Source organism: Neophocaena asiaeorientalis, unplaced genomic scaffold, assembly GCF_003031525.2.
Source record: "Neophocaena asiaeorientalis asiaeorientalis breed wild unplaced genomic scaffold, Neophocaena_asiaeorientalis_V1.1 scaffold134, whole genome shotgun sequence".
Lineage (NCBI taxonomy): Eukaryota > Metazoa > Chordata > Mammalia > Artiodactyla > Phocoenidae > Neophocaena > Neophocaena asiaeorientalis.
The window spans coordinates 19,686,337-19,700,681 of record NW_020185339.1 but is presented as its reverse complement, the minus strand read 5'-3'; the positions used below and the strand labels follow the sequence as shown (position 1 = coordinate 19,700,681).

At 37.4% G+C, this 14,345-nt stretch overlaps 1 protein-coding gene across 1 annotated transcript in view; it reads right to left on the bottom strand.

Moving 5' to 3' along the window:
• Window positions 1-4,904, bottom strand: part of TAFA2 (TAFA chemokine like family member 2) — a 105,982-nt gene extending 101,078 nt beyond the window's left edge. Inside the window, exon 1 of the mRNA XM_024736386.1 lies at window positions 4,799-4,904. Within this exon, the coding sequence (XP_024592154.1) occupies window positions 4,799-4,904 (106 nt within the window). The remainder of the gene's footprint in view (window positions 1-4,798) is intronic.
• Window positions 4,905-14,345: the final 9,441 nt, after the last annotated feature.

Sequence of the window (14,345 nt, the reverse complement as noted above, 5' to 3'; positions counted from 1 at the left end):
ATTTTACAGAACTAGAATGAATAATTCTAAAATTTGTAGGGAAACACAAAAGGCCCTGAATAGACAAAGCAAACTTGAGTAAGAAGAACAGAACTGGAGGTGTCACACTCCCTGACTTAAAAGCTACAGCCATCAAATTAGGATGGTACTGGCATGAAAATAGAAATACATCAATGGAACAGAGAGCCCAGAAATAAAGCCATGAACTTATGGTCAATTAATCTATGACAGAGGAGGCAAGTATATACAATGGGGGAAAAAAATAGTCTCTTCAGTAAGCCGTGGGAAAACTGGACAGCTACAAGTTAAAGAATGGAATTAGAACATTTTCTCAAACCATATACAAAAATAAGCTCAAAATGGATTAAAGACTTAAATGTAAGACCTGAAATCATAAAACTCCTGGAAGAAAACATAGGCAGAACACTCTTTGACATAAATCATAGCAATATATTTTTGGATCTGTCTCTTAAAGTAATGGAAACAAAAGCAAAAATAAACAAATGGGACCTAATTAAACTTAAAAGCTTTTGCACAGCAAAGGAAGCCATCAACAAAACAAAAGACAACCTACTAAATGGGTGAAAATATTTGCAAATGATATGACAGATAAGGGATTAATATACCATATACATAAACAACTGATACAACTCAAAATCAAAAAAACATACAACTTGATTAAAAATATGGGCATAACTGAATAGGCAATTTTCCAAAGGAGACACACAGATGGCCAAGAGGCACATGAAAAGGTGCTCAGCATTGCTAATAATCAGGGATAAGCAAATCAAAACCACAATGAGATATCACCTCACACCTGTCAAAATGGCTATCATAAAAAGGATCACAAATAATAAATGTTGGCGAGGATGTGAAGAAAAGGCAGCTCTTGTACACTATTGGTGGGAATGTAAATTGGTGCAGTCACTATGGAAAACAGGATGAAGTTGCCTCTAAAAACAAAAAAAAATAGATCTACTATATGATTCAACAACTCCACTCCTGGGTATATATCCAATATATCTGGAGAAAAATATAATTTGAAAAGATACATGCACCCCAATGTTCATTGCAGCACTATTTACAATAGACAAGACATAGAAGCAACCTAAATGTCCATCGACAAATGAAGGGATAAAGAAGATGTGGTACATATATACAATGGAATACTACTCAGCCATAAAAAATAATGAAATAATGCCATTTGCAGCAACACAGATGGACCTAGATATTATCATACTAAGTGAAGTAAGTCAGACAGAAAAAGACAAATATCATATGATATTGCTTATATGTGGAATCAAAAAAAAAAAGATACAAATGAACTTGTTTACAAAACAGAAATAGATTCACAGAAATAGAAAACAAGCTTTTGGTTACCAAGTGGGAAAGAGGTGGGAGAGGGATAAATTAGGAGGTTGGGATTAACATATACACACTACTATATATAAAATAGATAACCAACAACAGCCTACTGTATAGCACAGGGAATTATACTCAATATTTGTGATAACCTATAAGGGAAAAGAATCTGTATACACACACACACACACACACAGACATATATGTGTATAACTGAATCACTGTGCTGTACACTTGAAACTAACACAACATTGTAAATCAACTATACTTCAATTAAAAAAAAAATTCACACGCAAACTCTAATTCAAAATTTTCATACACTCAGTGCTCAAAGGAGTCTTATTTACAATAGCCAAGCTACGGAAGCAACCTAAATGTCCATCAAAAGATGAATGGATAAAGAAGATGCAGTACACACACACACACACACACACACACACACACACACACACACACACAGGAATACTACTCAGCCATAAAAAGGAATGAAAATTTGCCACTTGCAACAACATGGATGGACTTGGAGGTTATTGTGCTTAGTGAAATTAGTCAGACAAAGACAAATACTGTATGTTATTAAAATAAACAAATGAATATAACAAAACAGAAACAGTCTCACAGATATAGAGAACAAACTAGTGATTAACAGTGGGGAGAGGAAAGGAGGGAGGGGAAGCATAAGGATAGAGGATTAAGAGGTACAAACTATTATGTATAAAATAAGCTACAAGGGTATATTGTACAGCACAGGGAATATAGCCAATATTTTATAAAATCTTTAAATGGAATATCATCTATACAAATTTTGAATTACTATGTTGTATACCTGAAATTAATATAATATTGTAAATCTACTATACACCAGTAAAAAGAAATAACTTAAACAACTTTCTTAGTACTACCACTTTGGAAAAAAGCATTTCACATAATCTGGTAAGACTGAAGATATGCAATGCCCTGTGACCCAGAATTTTGCTCCTTGGAATGTGCTCTTGAGAAACCCTTGCACATGTGCACCAGGAAAGAAGTAGAATATTCATAGAAGCATAGTTCATAATGACAAGAAAATAGAACACCAACTGTTCAGGTACAAGAGAATAAATACATAAATTGTGGTGACTTCAAACAACAAAATATGGGGCAACAGTAAAAAAAAAAAAAATTAGTATTAACTATAGTTACCATCAAGTATAATGAATGTCACAAATATATTGTTGGGCAAGGTAGCAAATTAAAGAAAAATACAGTATAATACTATTATGTAAATTCAATAACAACAGAATTAAGCAGCATGCCATTTGGATATGTATAAATACATGGTGAAATTATAAATAAAAGCAAGGGAATTATAATCACAAAATTTAGAATAGTGATTATCTTGGGTAAGGAGGCAAAGGAATGAAATTAGAGTGGCAGACACAATCAGGTTCAAGAGAATTAGAAATGTTACATGTCTCAACTCGGGGGTGAGCACACATGTGTTCATTTTATGAATATGTCCTAAAACATATATGTACATTACACTTATTAAATGTAAAACAGTTTAAACAAAGGGGGCATTTTGCATGGAAAATGTAAAGGGAAGAAAGAAAGGAAAAGGGGAAGGAGGGAAAGGGAGAGGCAGAGAAATCTTTCCTAAATTCTTCCTCCAAAATATTCTTGGTAGGGTGGAAATGGATCAGCGAAACAACACAGAAGTTTATCTTCTATAACGTTTTAGAACTTTGAGTTTGGCACTTTGAGTGAGTTTTCTGAGTCAAGGTATAATCTCTTATGTTCAAGAAATATATTTTTCGGCAAAAAGTAAGAAAAGATCCTAGTTTTGGAGTTAGCATAGAACATAACACAACTTAAAAATTCTTAAAAACAGCTTTAAAAATTGTATGCAATATTCACTGTGGAGCAGTCCTCATGAATGATTCTCTTAGAGACCCCATCACTTGGCTTCGGAGATGAGAAAGCATCCTTATCATGAACCCTTGCTTTGCTGGGATGACACCCATAATTACTATGAATCACCCCCAAAGCTCTCAATTCTACTTTTATAGGCTGGGAAGGTGCACTGGGGTGACCATGTATGGATGATGTGTCTTCTCCTGTTAAGCCCAAGGCATGGGGCCTGGCCCCAGTGGTTTGCCCCTTTTTACAAGGTAAGTATTTAAGGCTGCTTTGTCCTTCAGTTTGGTTCACTGTAGCCAATTTGGAGCTAGATGTGAATAACATCTTCCTTAACAACTTCGTAATTTTATACCGGTAACCCTTATTAAAGAGAATTTAAAGTTTTATCTGTGGATCCAAGTGCTGTACTAAAGAAAAGAAGAAATGCACACACACACACACACACACACACACACACACACTCTGTGGGGCAAAAACAGGATTGTGAAATATGAAGGACCTCTTTATAAAATTCATATTTTGAAAGATGACTCTTTTTGGTTTTAAACACGGGGGAAAAGATTTTGTCTTATAAGCATCCCTCCCTCACACCACATCTTTCCATTCCCTGATGTACTTGTTCTGTAATTAAATGTTAATTAAATGCACATGTGTAACTATTTTAAGTGTTACAAAATTCAAGGCAGTCTTAACTTTCTCTTCAATCAAAAATAAAACAAGAAAGTAAGTTGCTAGTCTGTGGACTTTACAGAGGAAAGAGAACAGAATTGTAAAATCATATTTCACAGAAAAATCTAAATTGACTTTTCAGGTTATGAATATTTGATTATGGAAGGAACAGTCCAGAAATAGACTAAAATAAAATTAAATGGAATTTTAATTCATTTGGAAAAAGTATTCACTATACTGAGTCTTATGCTCAGAAAAGAGAACAGAAAGGGCATAATTTTGAGCTGTCAAGCTTAACACACACATATAAAACAAATATCGTCACCCTGTTCTATGGCAGAATTGAGCCTTCTCAATATCATACTGGGGTAGAATCAAAACAGTGGCCAAAAAAAGAAAAAAAAAAAAGAGCGGCCAAAGATGTACTGTGGCGTAAAGAAATATGATCTACAAAAAGCACGGAAAGGAAATTTACATATATACGTATTATTAAGATACATATCATTAAAGATGGTTTCATTATAGGATGACTGCAATTTGAAACTCATCTTTATTACGTGTCAACTCAACATTTTAACATCATTATCTTAAAAATGGAAATGCTAAGAAGAAAACAAAGTAATGATTCCATACTCTTTGAACATTATTTGCAGAAGTGTCAGTAATCCTGGAAACATTTAAATAATCATTCATTACCTATCAAAGCCATATTAAGAATAACTCTTTCTGCATTTTTACTTAAAGAGAATTGCCATGGGCAGACCCACATTTAGTAAAATTAACTGACCAGTAAAAGCAGAACATAACAGTTTGTGTTAAAGGGAGTCCCCTTCCTCAGAGAGCTGAGGAAGAAAACAGAACAGCTTACCTTTATGATGGTTTGCACTGGACACAACTTTCCCCCACAAGGTTACAATAAATATTATTATTAGCAGTTTTCCTTTTGTTGCTTTCTGTAAGTATCTCTTACTCATCCTGCAAATAAAAAAAATAATAATAAAAATCCTAGGTATGTGAAACCACTGCTTTTCCATTATAACTGTGCTACATTTAAAGCTTCCCATGACACCTTAACACCTAAATTTGCATTTCTTATATTAAATTGCTATTCACTGTATATAAACTATGAACAGAAAAAAAATTAAAGTTTTCCAAATAAAGTACCTTGATACAATGCAAGAGGTAAGAGAGGCCCTACCTCAGTCAATCTTATTTCACTTAACAGCCTAAATCAACTGGGAAACATTACCATTTTTCTTTCCATATAAATATACATTCAACTTATTCAAAAATCCAAGGCACAGTTGTTTGAATAATCTTTAAATAAGTGACTTATTCTACTTTAAGAAAAACAAACAAAACAAAACCTTCTTCAAAGCCAGGTCAAATGGTCAGGGTAAACAGTTTAGATAAAATGTGTGTGATGAATCCCTGCATAGAATAAAGTCACTTCAAATCTATTATTCCTAATGTGTTTTTAAAAAGTCACCTTACGGGCTTCCCTGGTGGCGCAGTGGTTGAGAGTCCGCCTGCCGATGCAGGCGACACGGGTTTGTGCCCCGGTCTGGGAAGATCCCGCATGCCGCGGAGCGGCTGGGCCCGTGAGCCATGGCCGCTGGGTCTGCGCGTCCGGAGCCTGTGCTCCGCAACGGGAGAGGCCAAAACAGTGAGAGGCCCGTGTACCGCAAAAAAAAAGAAAAAAGTCACCTTACTGTACAACACTACTACTAGAGATACACAGATGTTTTAATATTACTGGAATCTACCATGCTGTACTTTATAAGAAGCAGAAGAAAAATGGAAAAGCAAAATGAAATATATCAGGTTAACATTTTCAAGTTGAGACTACAAAACTCAGGAAAGCGAAGCAAAGTTATAATAAAATAATAGCTACCCATAATAAAAATTAGCAACTACTTTCTGTAGCACCTAATACAATATTATTTCAATTGTTTTTCAGGACGAATTGGGGATGTTGGTATGTCTAACCCCATTTGTAGATGATGAAATTTGGAAATTTGCTGAGGTCATGTTTAATGATAGAGTAAAAAGTCAAATCTCAAATAGTCTAAATCTAAAATCTTTATATTAACTACTATATTGCTAAGGGGTAAGTGGAATACATAAGATATAATGCATCTGCATTTATTTATGAGGCAGATAAAATATACATCCATCACCCTGTGCCTTCTCAGGTTTGGATCCTATTTTGAACTCTAATCTTGTTTGACCTACATTCTTGCCTTCACTCTACTGCAAGTTTGTGAGGTCACTTCCTGACCTAGATTGGCTCCCCTTCCTCGAGTTCTCTAAGTTATCTTTTCCTTTCACCTTCACTTCCAAAATATTCTATCTCCAAAAGTATGACTCAGTGGTGGCAATGATGGCTGTATAATTTTGAAGAGAAGTCATTCACACCGATAAGTGGATGAAAAAATAAATGGATATATTACTTATATTTAATATGGGTATACATGAACACTTCTTGGCCTGGGGAAGTTGTGCGTGCTGATTCAGATGTTGAGGAGACAGCGCAGTATGACTAAGAACACAGACTTACCCCCGAGTCAGATTGTTTGGATTTGAGTCCAGGCCCTCCTGGTTTTTAATTCTGTCATCTTATGCAAGTTTCTGGATCTCCTGCCTCAGTTTCTTCTTCTCTAATATGGGATATGTATGTGAAAAGCCTGGCCCAATGGCTGGCATGTATAAGGGCTCAAAAAGAATGAGACCGGAAAGTGTTCAATCATTGGGATGTTTTGTTCCTTGAGTGCATGAGAGACCTGTGGAGGGAGATGACTGGAGGGAATTTCAGTGGCCCCAATAGCTGCAAGTCCTCCACGGACCTTGGTCTTGTGACATGTCTAGATAATGTACAAAGGAATAGGTGTTTGATCTTTCAGATTAGATTGCTTGGTTTAAAATCTGGCTTCCTGCCTACTTTCTATATGACTTTGGATAAATTACTTAACTAAGAGTATTTTTATTGTATTTAAAATGAGAAGGGGAGACCTTCAAGATGGTAGAGGAGTAAGATGTGGAGATCACCTTCCTCCCCACGAATACATCAGAAATACATCTATATGTGGAACAACTCCTACAGAACACCTACTGAACGCTGGCAGAAGACCTCAGACTTCCCAAAAGGAAAGAAACTCCCCACGTACCTGGGTAGGGCAAAAGAAAAAAGAAAAAACAGAGACAAAAGAATAGGGACAGGACCTGCCCCTGTGGGAGGGAGGTGTGAAGAAGGAAAAGTTTCCACACACTAGGAAGCCCCTTCGTGGGCGGAGACTGCCGGTGGCGGAGGGCGGAAGCTTCGGAGGGGTGCAGGGGTGCAGAGGGCAAAGCGGAGAGATTCCCGCAAGAGGATTGGTGCCGACCAGCACTCACCAGCCTGACAGGCTTGTCTGCTCACCTGCTGGGATGGGTGGGGGCTGGGAGATGAGGCTCCAGCTTCAGAGGTCAGATCCCAGGGAGAGGACTGGGGTTGGCTGCGTGAACACAGGCTGAAGGGGGCTACTATGCCACAGCTAGCACTCAGGGACTCTGGGACAAAGTCTGGAACTGCCTAAGAGGCAAGAGACCATTGTTTTGGGGTGCCCAAGCGGAGGGGATTCAGAGCACTGCCTAAACGAGCTCCAGAGACGGACGTGAGCTGCGCCTATCAGTGGGGACACCAGAGACAGGCATGAAACGCTAAGGCTGCTGCTGCAGCCACCAAGAAGCCTGTGTGCAAGCACAGGTCACTATCCACACCTCCCTCCTGGGAGCCTGTGCAGCCCGCCACTGCCAGGGTCCCATGATCCAGGGACCACTTCCCCAGGAGAACACACGGGGCACCTAAGGCTGTTGCAATGTCATGCCGGCTTCTGCCGCTGCAGGCTTGCCCCACATTCCATGCCCTCCCTCCCTCCAGCCTGAGTGAGCCAGAGCCCCCTAATCAGCTGCTACTTTAACCCCATCCTGTCTGAGCGAAGAACAGATGCCCTAAGGCGACCTACACGGAGAGGAAGGGCCAATCCAAAGCTGAACCCCAGAACCTGTGAGAACAAAGAAGAGAAAGGGAAACCTCTCCCAGCAGCCACAAGGAGCAAGAGAATAAATCTCCACAATCAATGTGATGTACCCTGCATCTCTGTAATACCTGAATAGACAATTAATCATCCCAAAATTGAGGCGGTGGCCTTTGTGTGATTTTGTCTGTAGAGCTTTGCTTTTACCATTTGTCCTATTGTTCTGTCTATCCGTTTTTTTGTTTTTTGTCTTTATTTAGTATAGTTTTTTTAGCTCTTCTTATCATTGGTGGATTGTTTTTTGGTTTGGTTGCTCTCTTCTTTCTTTTTCTTTACTTTTTAATAATTTTTATTTTTTATTTTAATAACTTTTTCTCCCTTCCTTCCTCTCTCTCTCTCTCTCTCTTTCTTTCTTTCTTTCTTTCTTTCTTTCTCCTTTTTCTTCTGAGCTGTGTGGTTGACAGGGTCTTGGTGAGCCCAGCTGGGTGTCAGGCATGTGCTTCTGAGGTGGCAGAGCTGAGTTCAGGACACTAGTCCACCAGAGACCACCTGGCTCAATGGAATATTAAACGGCAAAAGCTCTCCCAGAGATCTCCATCTCACGGTAAGACCCAGCTCCACTCAAAACCAGCAGCCAGAGTGCCGGACACCCTACACCAAACAACTAGCAAGGCAGGATCACAACCCCACCCATTAGCAGAGAGGCTGCCTAAAATCATAATAATGTCACAGACACCACAAAACACACCACTGGACATAGTCCTGCCCACCAGAAAGACAAGATCCAGCCTTATCCACCAGAACACAGGCACTAGTCCCCTCCACCAGGAAGCCTACACAACCCACTGAACAAACGTTACCCACTGGGGGCAGACACCAAAAACAACAGGAAATATGAACCTGCAGCCTGTGAAAAGGAGACCCCAAACACAGTAAGTGAGGCAAAATGACAAGACATTACAAGAAACATTTAACAAGGACCCAGAAGAACTAAGGAGCAAACAAACAATGATGAACAACACAATGAATGAAATTTAAAATTCTCTAGAAGGAATCAATAGCAGAATAACAGAGGCAGAAGAATGGATAAGTGACCTGGAATACAAAATAGTGGAAATAACTACCTCAGACCAGAAAAAAGAAAAAAGAATGAGAAGAATTGACAACAGTCTCAGAGACCTCTGGGACAACATTAAATGCACCAACATTCGAATTATAGGGGTCCCAGAAGAAGAAGAGAAAAAGAAAGGGACTGAGAAATATTTGAAGAGATTATAGTTGAAAATTTCCCTAATATGGGAAAGGAAATAATCAAGTCTAGAAAGCTCAGAGAATCCCATAGATGATAAATCCAAGGAGAAACATGTCAAGACACATATTAATCAAACAGTCAAAAATTAAATACAAGGAAAAAATATTAAAAGCAGCAAGGGATAAACAACAAATAACATACATGGGAGTCCCCATAAGGTTAACAGTTGATCTTTCAGCAGAAACTCTGCAAGCCAGAAGGGAGTGGCAGAACATATTTAAAGAGATGAAAGGGAAAAAACTACAACCAAGATTACTCTGCCCAGCAAGGATCTCATTCAGATTCGACAAGGAAATCAAAACCTTTACAAAACAAGAAAAATCTTAGAGAACTCAGCACCACAAAACAGCTTTACAACAAATGCTAAAGGAACTTCTCTAGGCAGGAAACATAAGAGTAGGAAAAGACCTACAAAAATAAAACCCACAACAATTGAGAAAATGGTAATAGGAACATACATATTGATAATTACCTTAAATGGAAATGGACTAAATGATCCAACCAAAAGACATAGACTGGCTGGATGGACACAGAAACAAGACCCATATATATGCTGTCTACAAGAGACCCACTTCAGACCTAGGGACACATGCAGACTGAAAGTTAGGGGGTGGAAAAAGATATTCCATACAAATGGAGATCACAAGAAAGCAAAGTAGCAATTCTCATATCAGACAAAATAGACTTTAAAGACTATTACAAGAGACAAAGAAGGACACTACATAATGATCAAGGGATCGATCCAAGAAGATATAACACTTGTAAATATTTATGCACTCAACATAGGAGCACCTCGATACATAAGGCAAATGCTAACAGCCATAAAAGGGAAAATCGACAGTAACAAAATCATAGTAGGGGACTTTAACCAATGGACAGATCATCCAAAATGAAAATAAATAAGGAAACACAAGCTTTAAATGATACATTAAACAAGATGGACTTAATTGATATTTATAGGACATTCCATCCGAAAAAAACCAGAAAACACTTTCTTCACAAGTGCTCATGTAATATTTTCCAGGATAGATCATATCTAGGGTCACAAATCAAGTCTTGGTAAATTTAAGAAAATTGGAATCATATCAAGTAACTTTTCTGACCACAACACTATGAGACTAGATATCAATTACAGGAAAACATCTGTAAAAAGTACAAACACCTGGAGGCTAAACAATACACCACTAAATAACGAAGAGATCACTGAAGAGCTCACAGAGGAAATAAAAAAATACCTAGAAACAAATGACAATGGAGAAACAATGACCCAAAACCTATGGGATGCAGCAAAAGCAGTTCTAAAAGGGAAGTTTACAGCAATACAATCCTACCACAAGACACAAGAAAAATCTCAAATAAACAACCTAACCTTACACCTAAAGCAGTTAGAGAAAGAAGAACAAAAACAAATCCCAAAGTTAGCAGAAGGAAAGAAATCATAAAGATCAGATCAGAAAGAAAAGAAATGAAGGAAATGATAGCAAAGATCAATAAAACTAAAAGCTGGTTCTTTGAGAAGATAAACAAAATTGATAAACCATTAGCCATACTTATCAAGAAAAAAAGAGAAAATAGGCAAATGAATAGAAATAGAAATGAAAAAGCAGAAGTAACAACTGACACTGCAGAAATACAAAGGATCATGAGAGATTACTATAAGCACCTCTATGCCAATAAAATGGACAACCTGGAAGAAATGGACAAATTCTTAGAAAAGCACAACCTTCTGAGGCAGAACCAGGAAGAAATAGAAAATATAAACAGGCCAATCAGAAGCACTGAAATTGAAACTGTGATTAAAACTCTTCCAACAAACAAAATCCCAGGACTAGATTGCTTCACAGGCAAGTTCTATCAAACATTTAGAGAAGAGCTAACAGCTATCCTTCTCAAACTCTTCCAAAATATAGCAGAGGGAGGAACACACCCAAACTCATTTTATGATGCCACCATCACCCTGATACTAAAACCAGACAAAGATGTAACAAAGAAAACTACAGGCCAATATCACTGATGAACATAGATGCAAAAATCCTCAACAAATTACTAGCAAACAGAATCCAATAGCACATGAAAAGGATCATACACCATGATCAAGTGGGGTTTATCCCAGGAATGCAAGGATTCTTCATTATACACAAATCAATCAATGTGATAAACCATATTAACAAATTGAAGGAGAAAAACCATACGATCATCTCAATGATGCAGAAAATGCTTTTGACAAAACTCAGCACCGACTTATAATAAAATCCCTCCAGAAAGTAGACATAGAGGGAACTTACCTCAACAAAATAAAGGCCATATATGACAAACCCAAAGCCAAAATCATTCTCAATGGTGAAAAACTGAAATCATTTCCTCTAAGATCAGGAACAAGACAAGGTTGTCCACTCTCACTACTATTATTCAACATAGTTTTGGAAGTTTTAGCCACAGCAATCAGAGAAGACTAAGAAGTAAAAGGATTCCAAATCGGAAAAGAAGTAAAGCTGTCACTGTTTGCAGATGACAGGACACTATACATAGAGAATCCTAAAGATGGTACCAGAAAACTGTTAGAGCTAATCAATGAATTTGGTAAAGTAGCAGGATACAAAATTAATGCACAGAAATCTCTTGCAGTCCTATCCACTAATGATGAAAAATCTGAAAGAGAAATTAAGGAAATACTCCCATTTACCATTGCAACAAAAAGAATAAAATACCTAGGAATAAACCTACCTAAGGAGACAAAAGACTTATATGCAGAAAACTATAAGACACTAATGAAAGAAATTAAAGATGATACAAACAGATGGAGAGATATACCATGTTCTTGGATTGGAAGAATCAACATTGTGAAAATGACTATACTACCCAAAGCAATCTAGAGATTCAGTGCAATCTCTATGAAACTACAAATGGCATTTTTCACAGAACTAGAACAAAAAGTTTCACAATTTGTATGGAACCATGAAAGACCCCGAATAGCCAAAGCAATCTTGAGAAAGAAAAACGGAGCTGGAGGAATCAGGCTCCCTGACTTCAGACTGTACTACAAAGCTACAATAATCAAGACAGTATGGAACTGGCACAAAAACAGAAATATAGATCAATGGAACAGGATAGAAAGCCCAGAGGTAAACCCACTCACATATGGTCACCTTCTTTTTGATAAAGGAGGCAAGAATATACAATGGAGAAAAGACAGCCTCTTCAATAAGTGGTGCTGGGAAAACCGGACAGCTACATATAAAAGAGTGAAATTAGAACACTCCCTAACACCATACTCAAAAATAAACTCAAAATGGATTTGAGACCTAAATGTAAGGCCAGACACTATCAAACTCTTAGAGGAAAACATAGGCAGAACACCCTTTGACATAAATCACAGCAAGATCCTTTTTGACCCACCTCCTAGAGAAAGGGAAATAAAAACAAAAATAAACAAATAAACCTAATGACACTCCAAAGCTTTTGTACAACAAAGGAAAACATAAACAAGATGAAAAGACAACCTCAGAATGGGAGAAAGTACTTGCAAATGAAGCAACTGACAAGGAATTAATCTCAAAAATTTACAAGCAGTTCATGCAGCTCAATATCAAAAAATCAAAAAACCCAATCCAAAAATGGGCAGAAGACCTAAACAGACATTTCTCCAAAGAAGATATACAGATTGCCAACAAACACATGAAAGGATGCTCAACATCACTAATCATTAGAGAAATGCAAATCAAAATGACAATGAGGTATCACCTCACACCAGTCAGAATGGCCGTCAACAAAAAATCTACAAACAATAAATGCTGGAGAGGGTGTGGAGAAAAGGGAACTCTCCTGTCCTGTTGGTGGAATGTAAATTGATACAGCCACTATGGAGAACAGTATGGAGGTTCCTAAAAAATCTAAAAATAGAACTTCCATATGACCCAGCACCTGCTACTGGGCATATACCCTGAGAAAACAATAATTCAAAAAGCGTTATGTACCACAATGTTCATTGCAGCTCTATTTACAATAGCTAGGACATGGAAGCAACCTAAGTGTCCATCAACAGATGAATGGATAAAGAAGGTGTGGCACATATATACAATGGAACATTACTCAGCCATAAAAAGAAACGAAATTGAATTATTTTAGTGAGATGGATGGACCTAGAGTCTGTCATACAGAGTGAAGTAAGTCAGGAAGAGAAAAACAAATGCTGTATGCTAACACATATATATGGTATCTTAAAAAAAAAAAAAGTTTCTGAAGTACCTAGGGGCAGGGCAGGAATAAAGACATAGACATAGAGATTGGACTTGAGGACACGGGGAGGGAGAAGGGTAAGCTGGATGAAGTGAGAGAGTGGCATGGACATACATACACTACCAAATGTAAAATAGATAGCTACTGGGGAGCAGCTGCATAGCACAGGGAGATAAGCTTGGTGCTTTGTGACCACCTAGAGGGGTGGCATAGGGAGGGTGGGAGGGAGATGCAAGGGGGAGGAGATATGGGTATATATGTATATGTATAGCTGATTAAGTTTGTTATAAAGCAGAAACTAACACAACATTGTAAAGCAATTATACCCCAATAAAGATGTTAAAAAAAAAAGAATTTAGGAAAAATAAATTCTGCAACCAAAAAAAAAAGAGAGAGAGAATAACAACAATATCTACCTCATAGTGTTGTTTGTATGAAAACTAAATGAGATAGTTCATGAAAAGAATTTAACACTATGCATAGAAGATAATAAATGCTCAATAAGTATTAACCATTACTATGGTCATTACTTGGTTAGATCAGCATTTTCCTAATCTGTGTGTTCTGTGAGGCATCACTTTCACAGAATGTTAATACAGTATTAGTTAAAAACAAAGGGGGCAAATAGCTTTGCAAAATTCTGGGTTCAACAAACTTAAACCAGATTTTTTCTTTTTTTTAACCAGAGGCATATCTGAGTGTGCAGCATTTTCCAGAAACCTTTCTTCACAGTGTAATACAGGATACTTATGTCCTCAGGAAGTGTCTTAAAGAAATAATCTGGTTTATTATTCACTCTCAGTAAACCAAAAGCCCATTTAAAATCTTCCATTCTATTGCCTTTGTGTTTG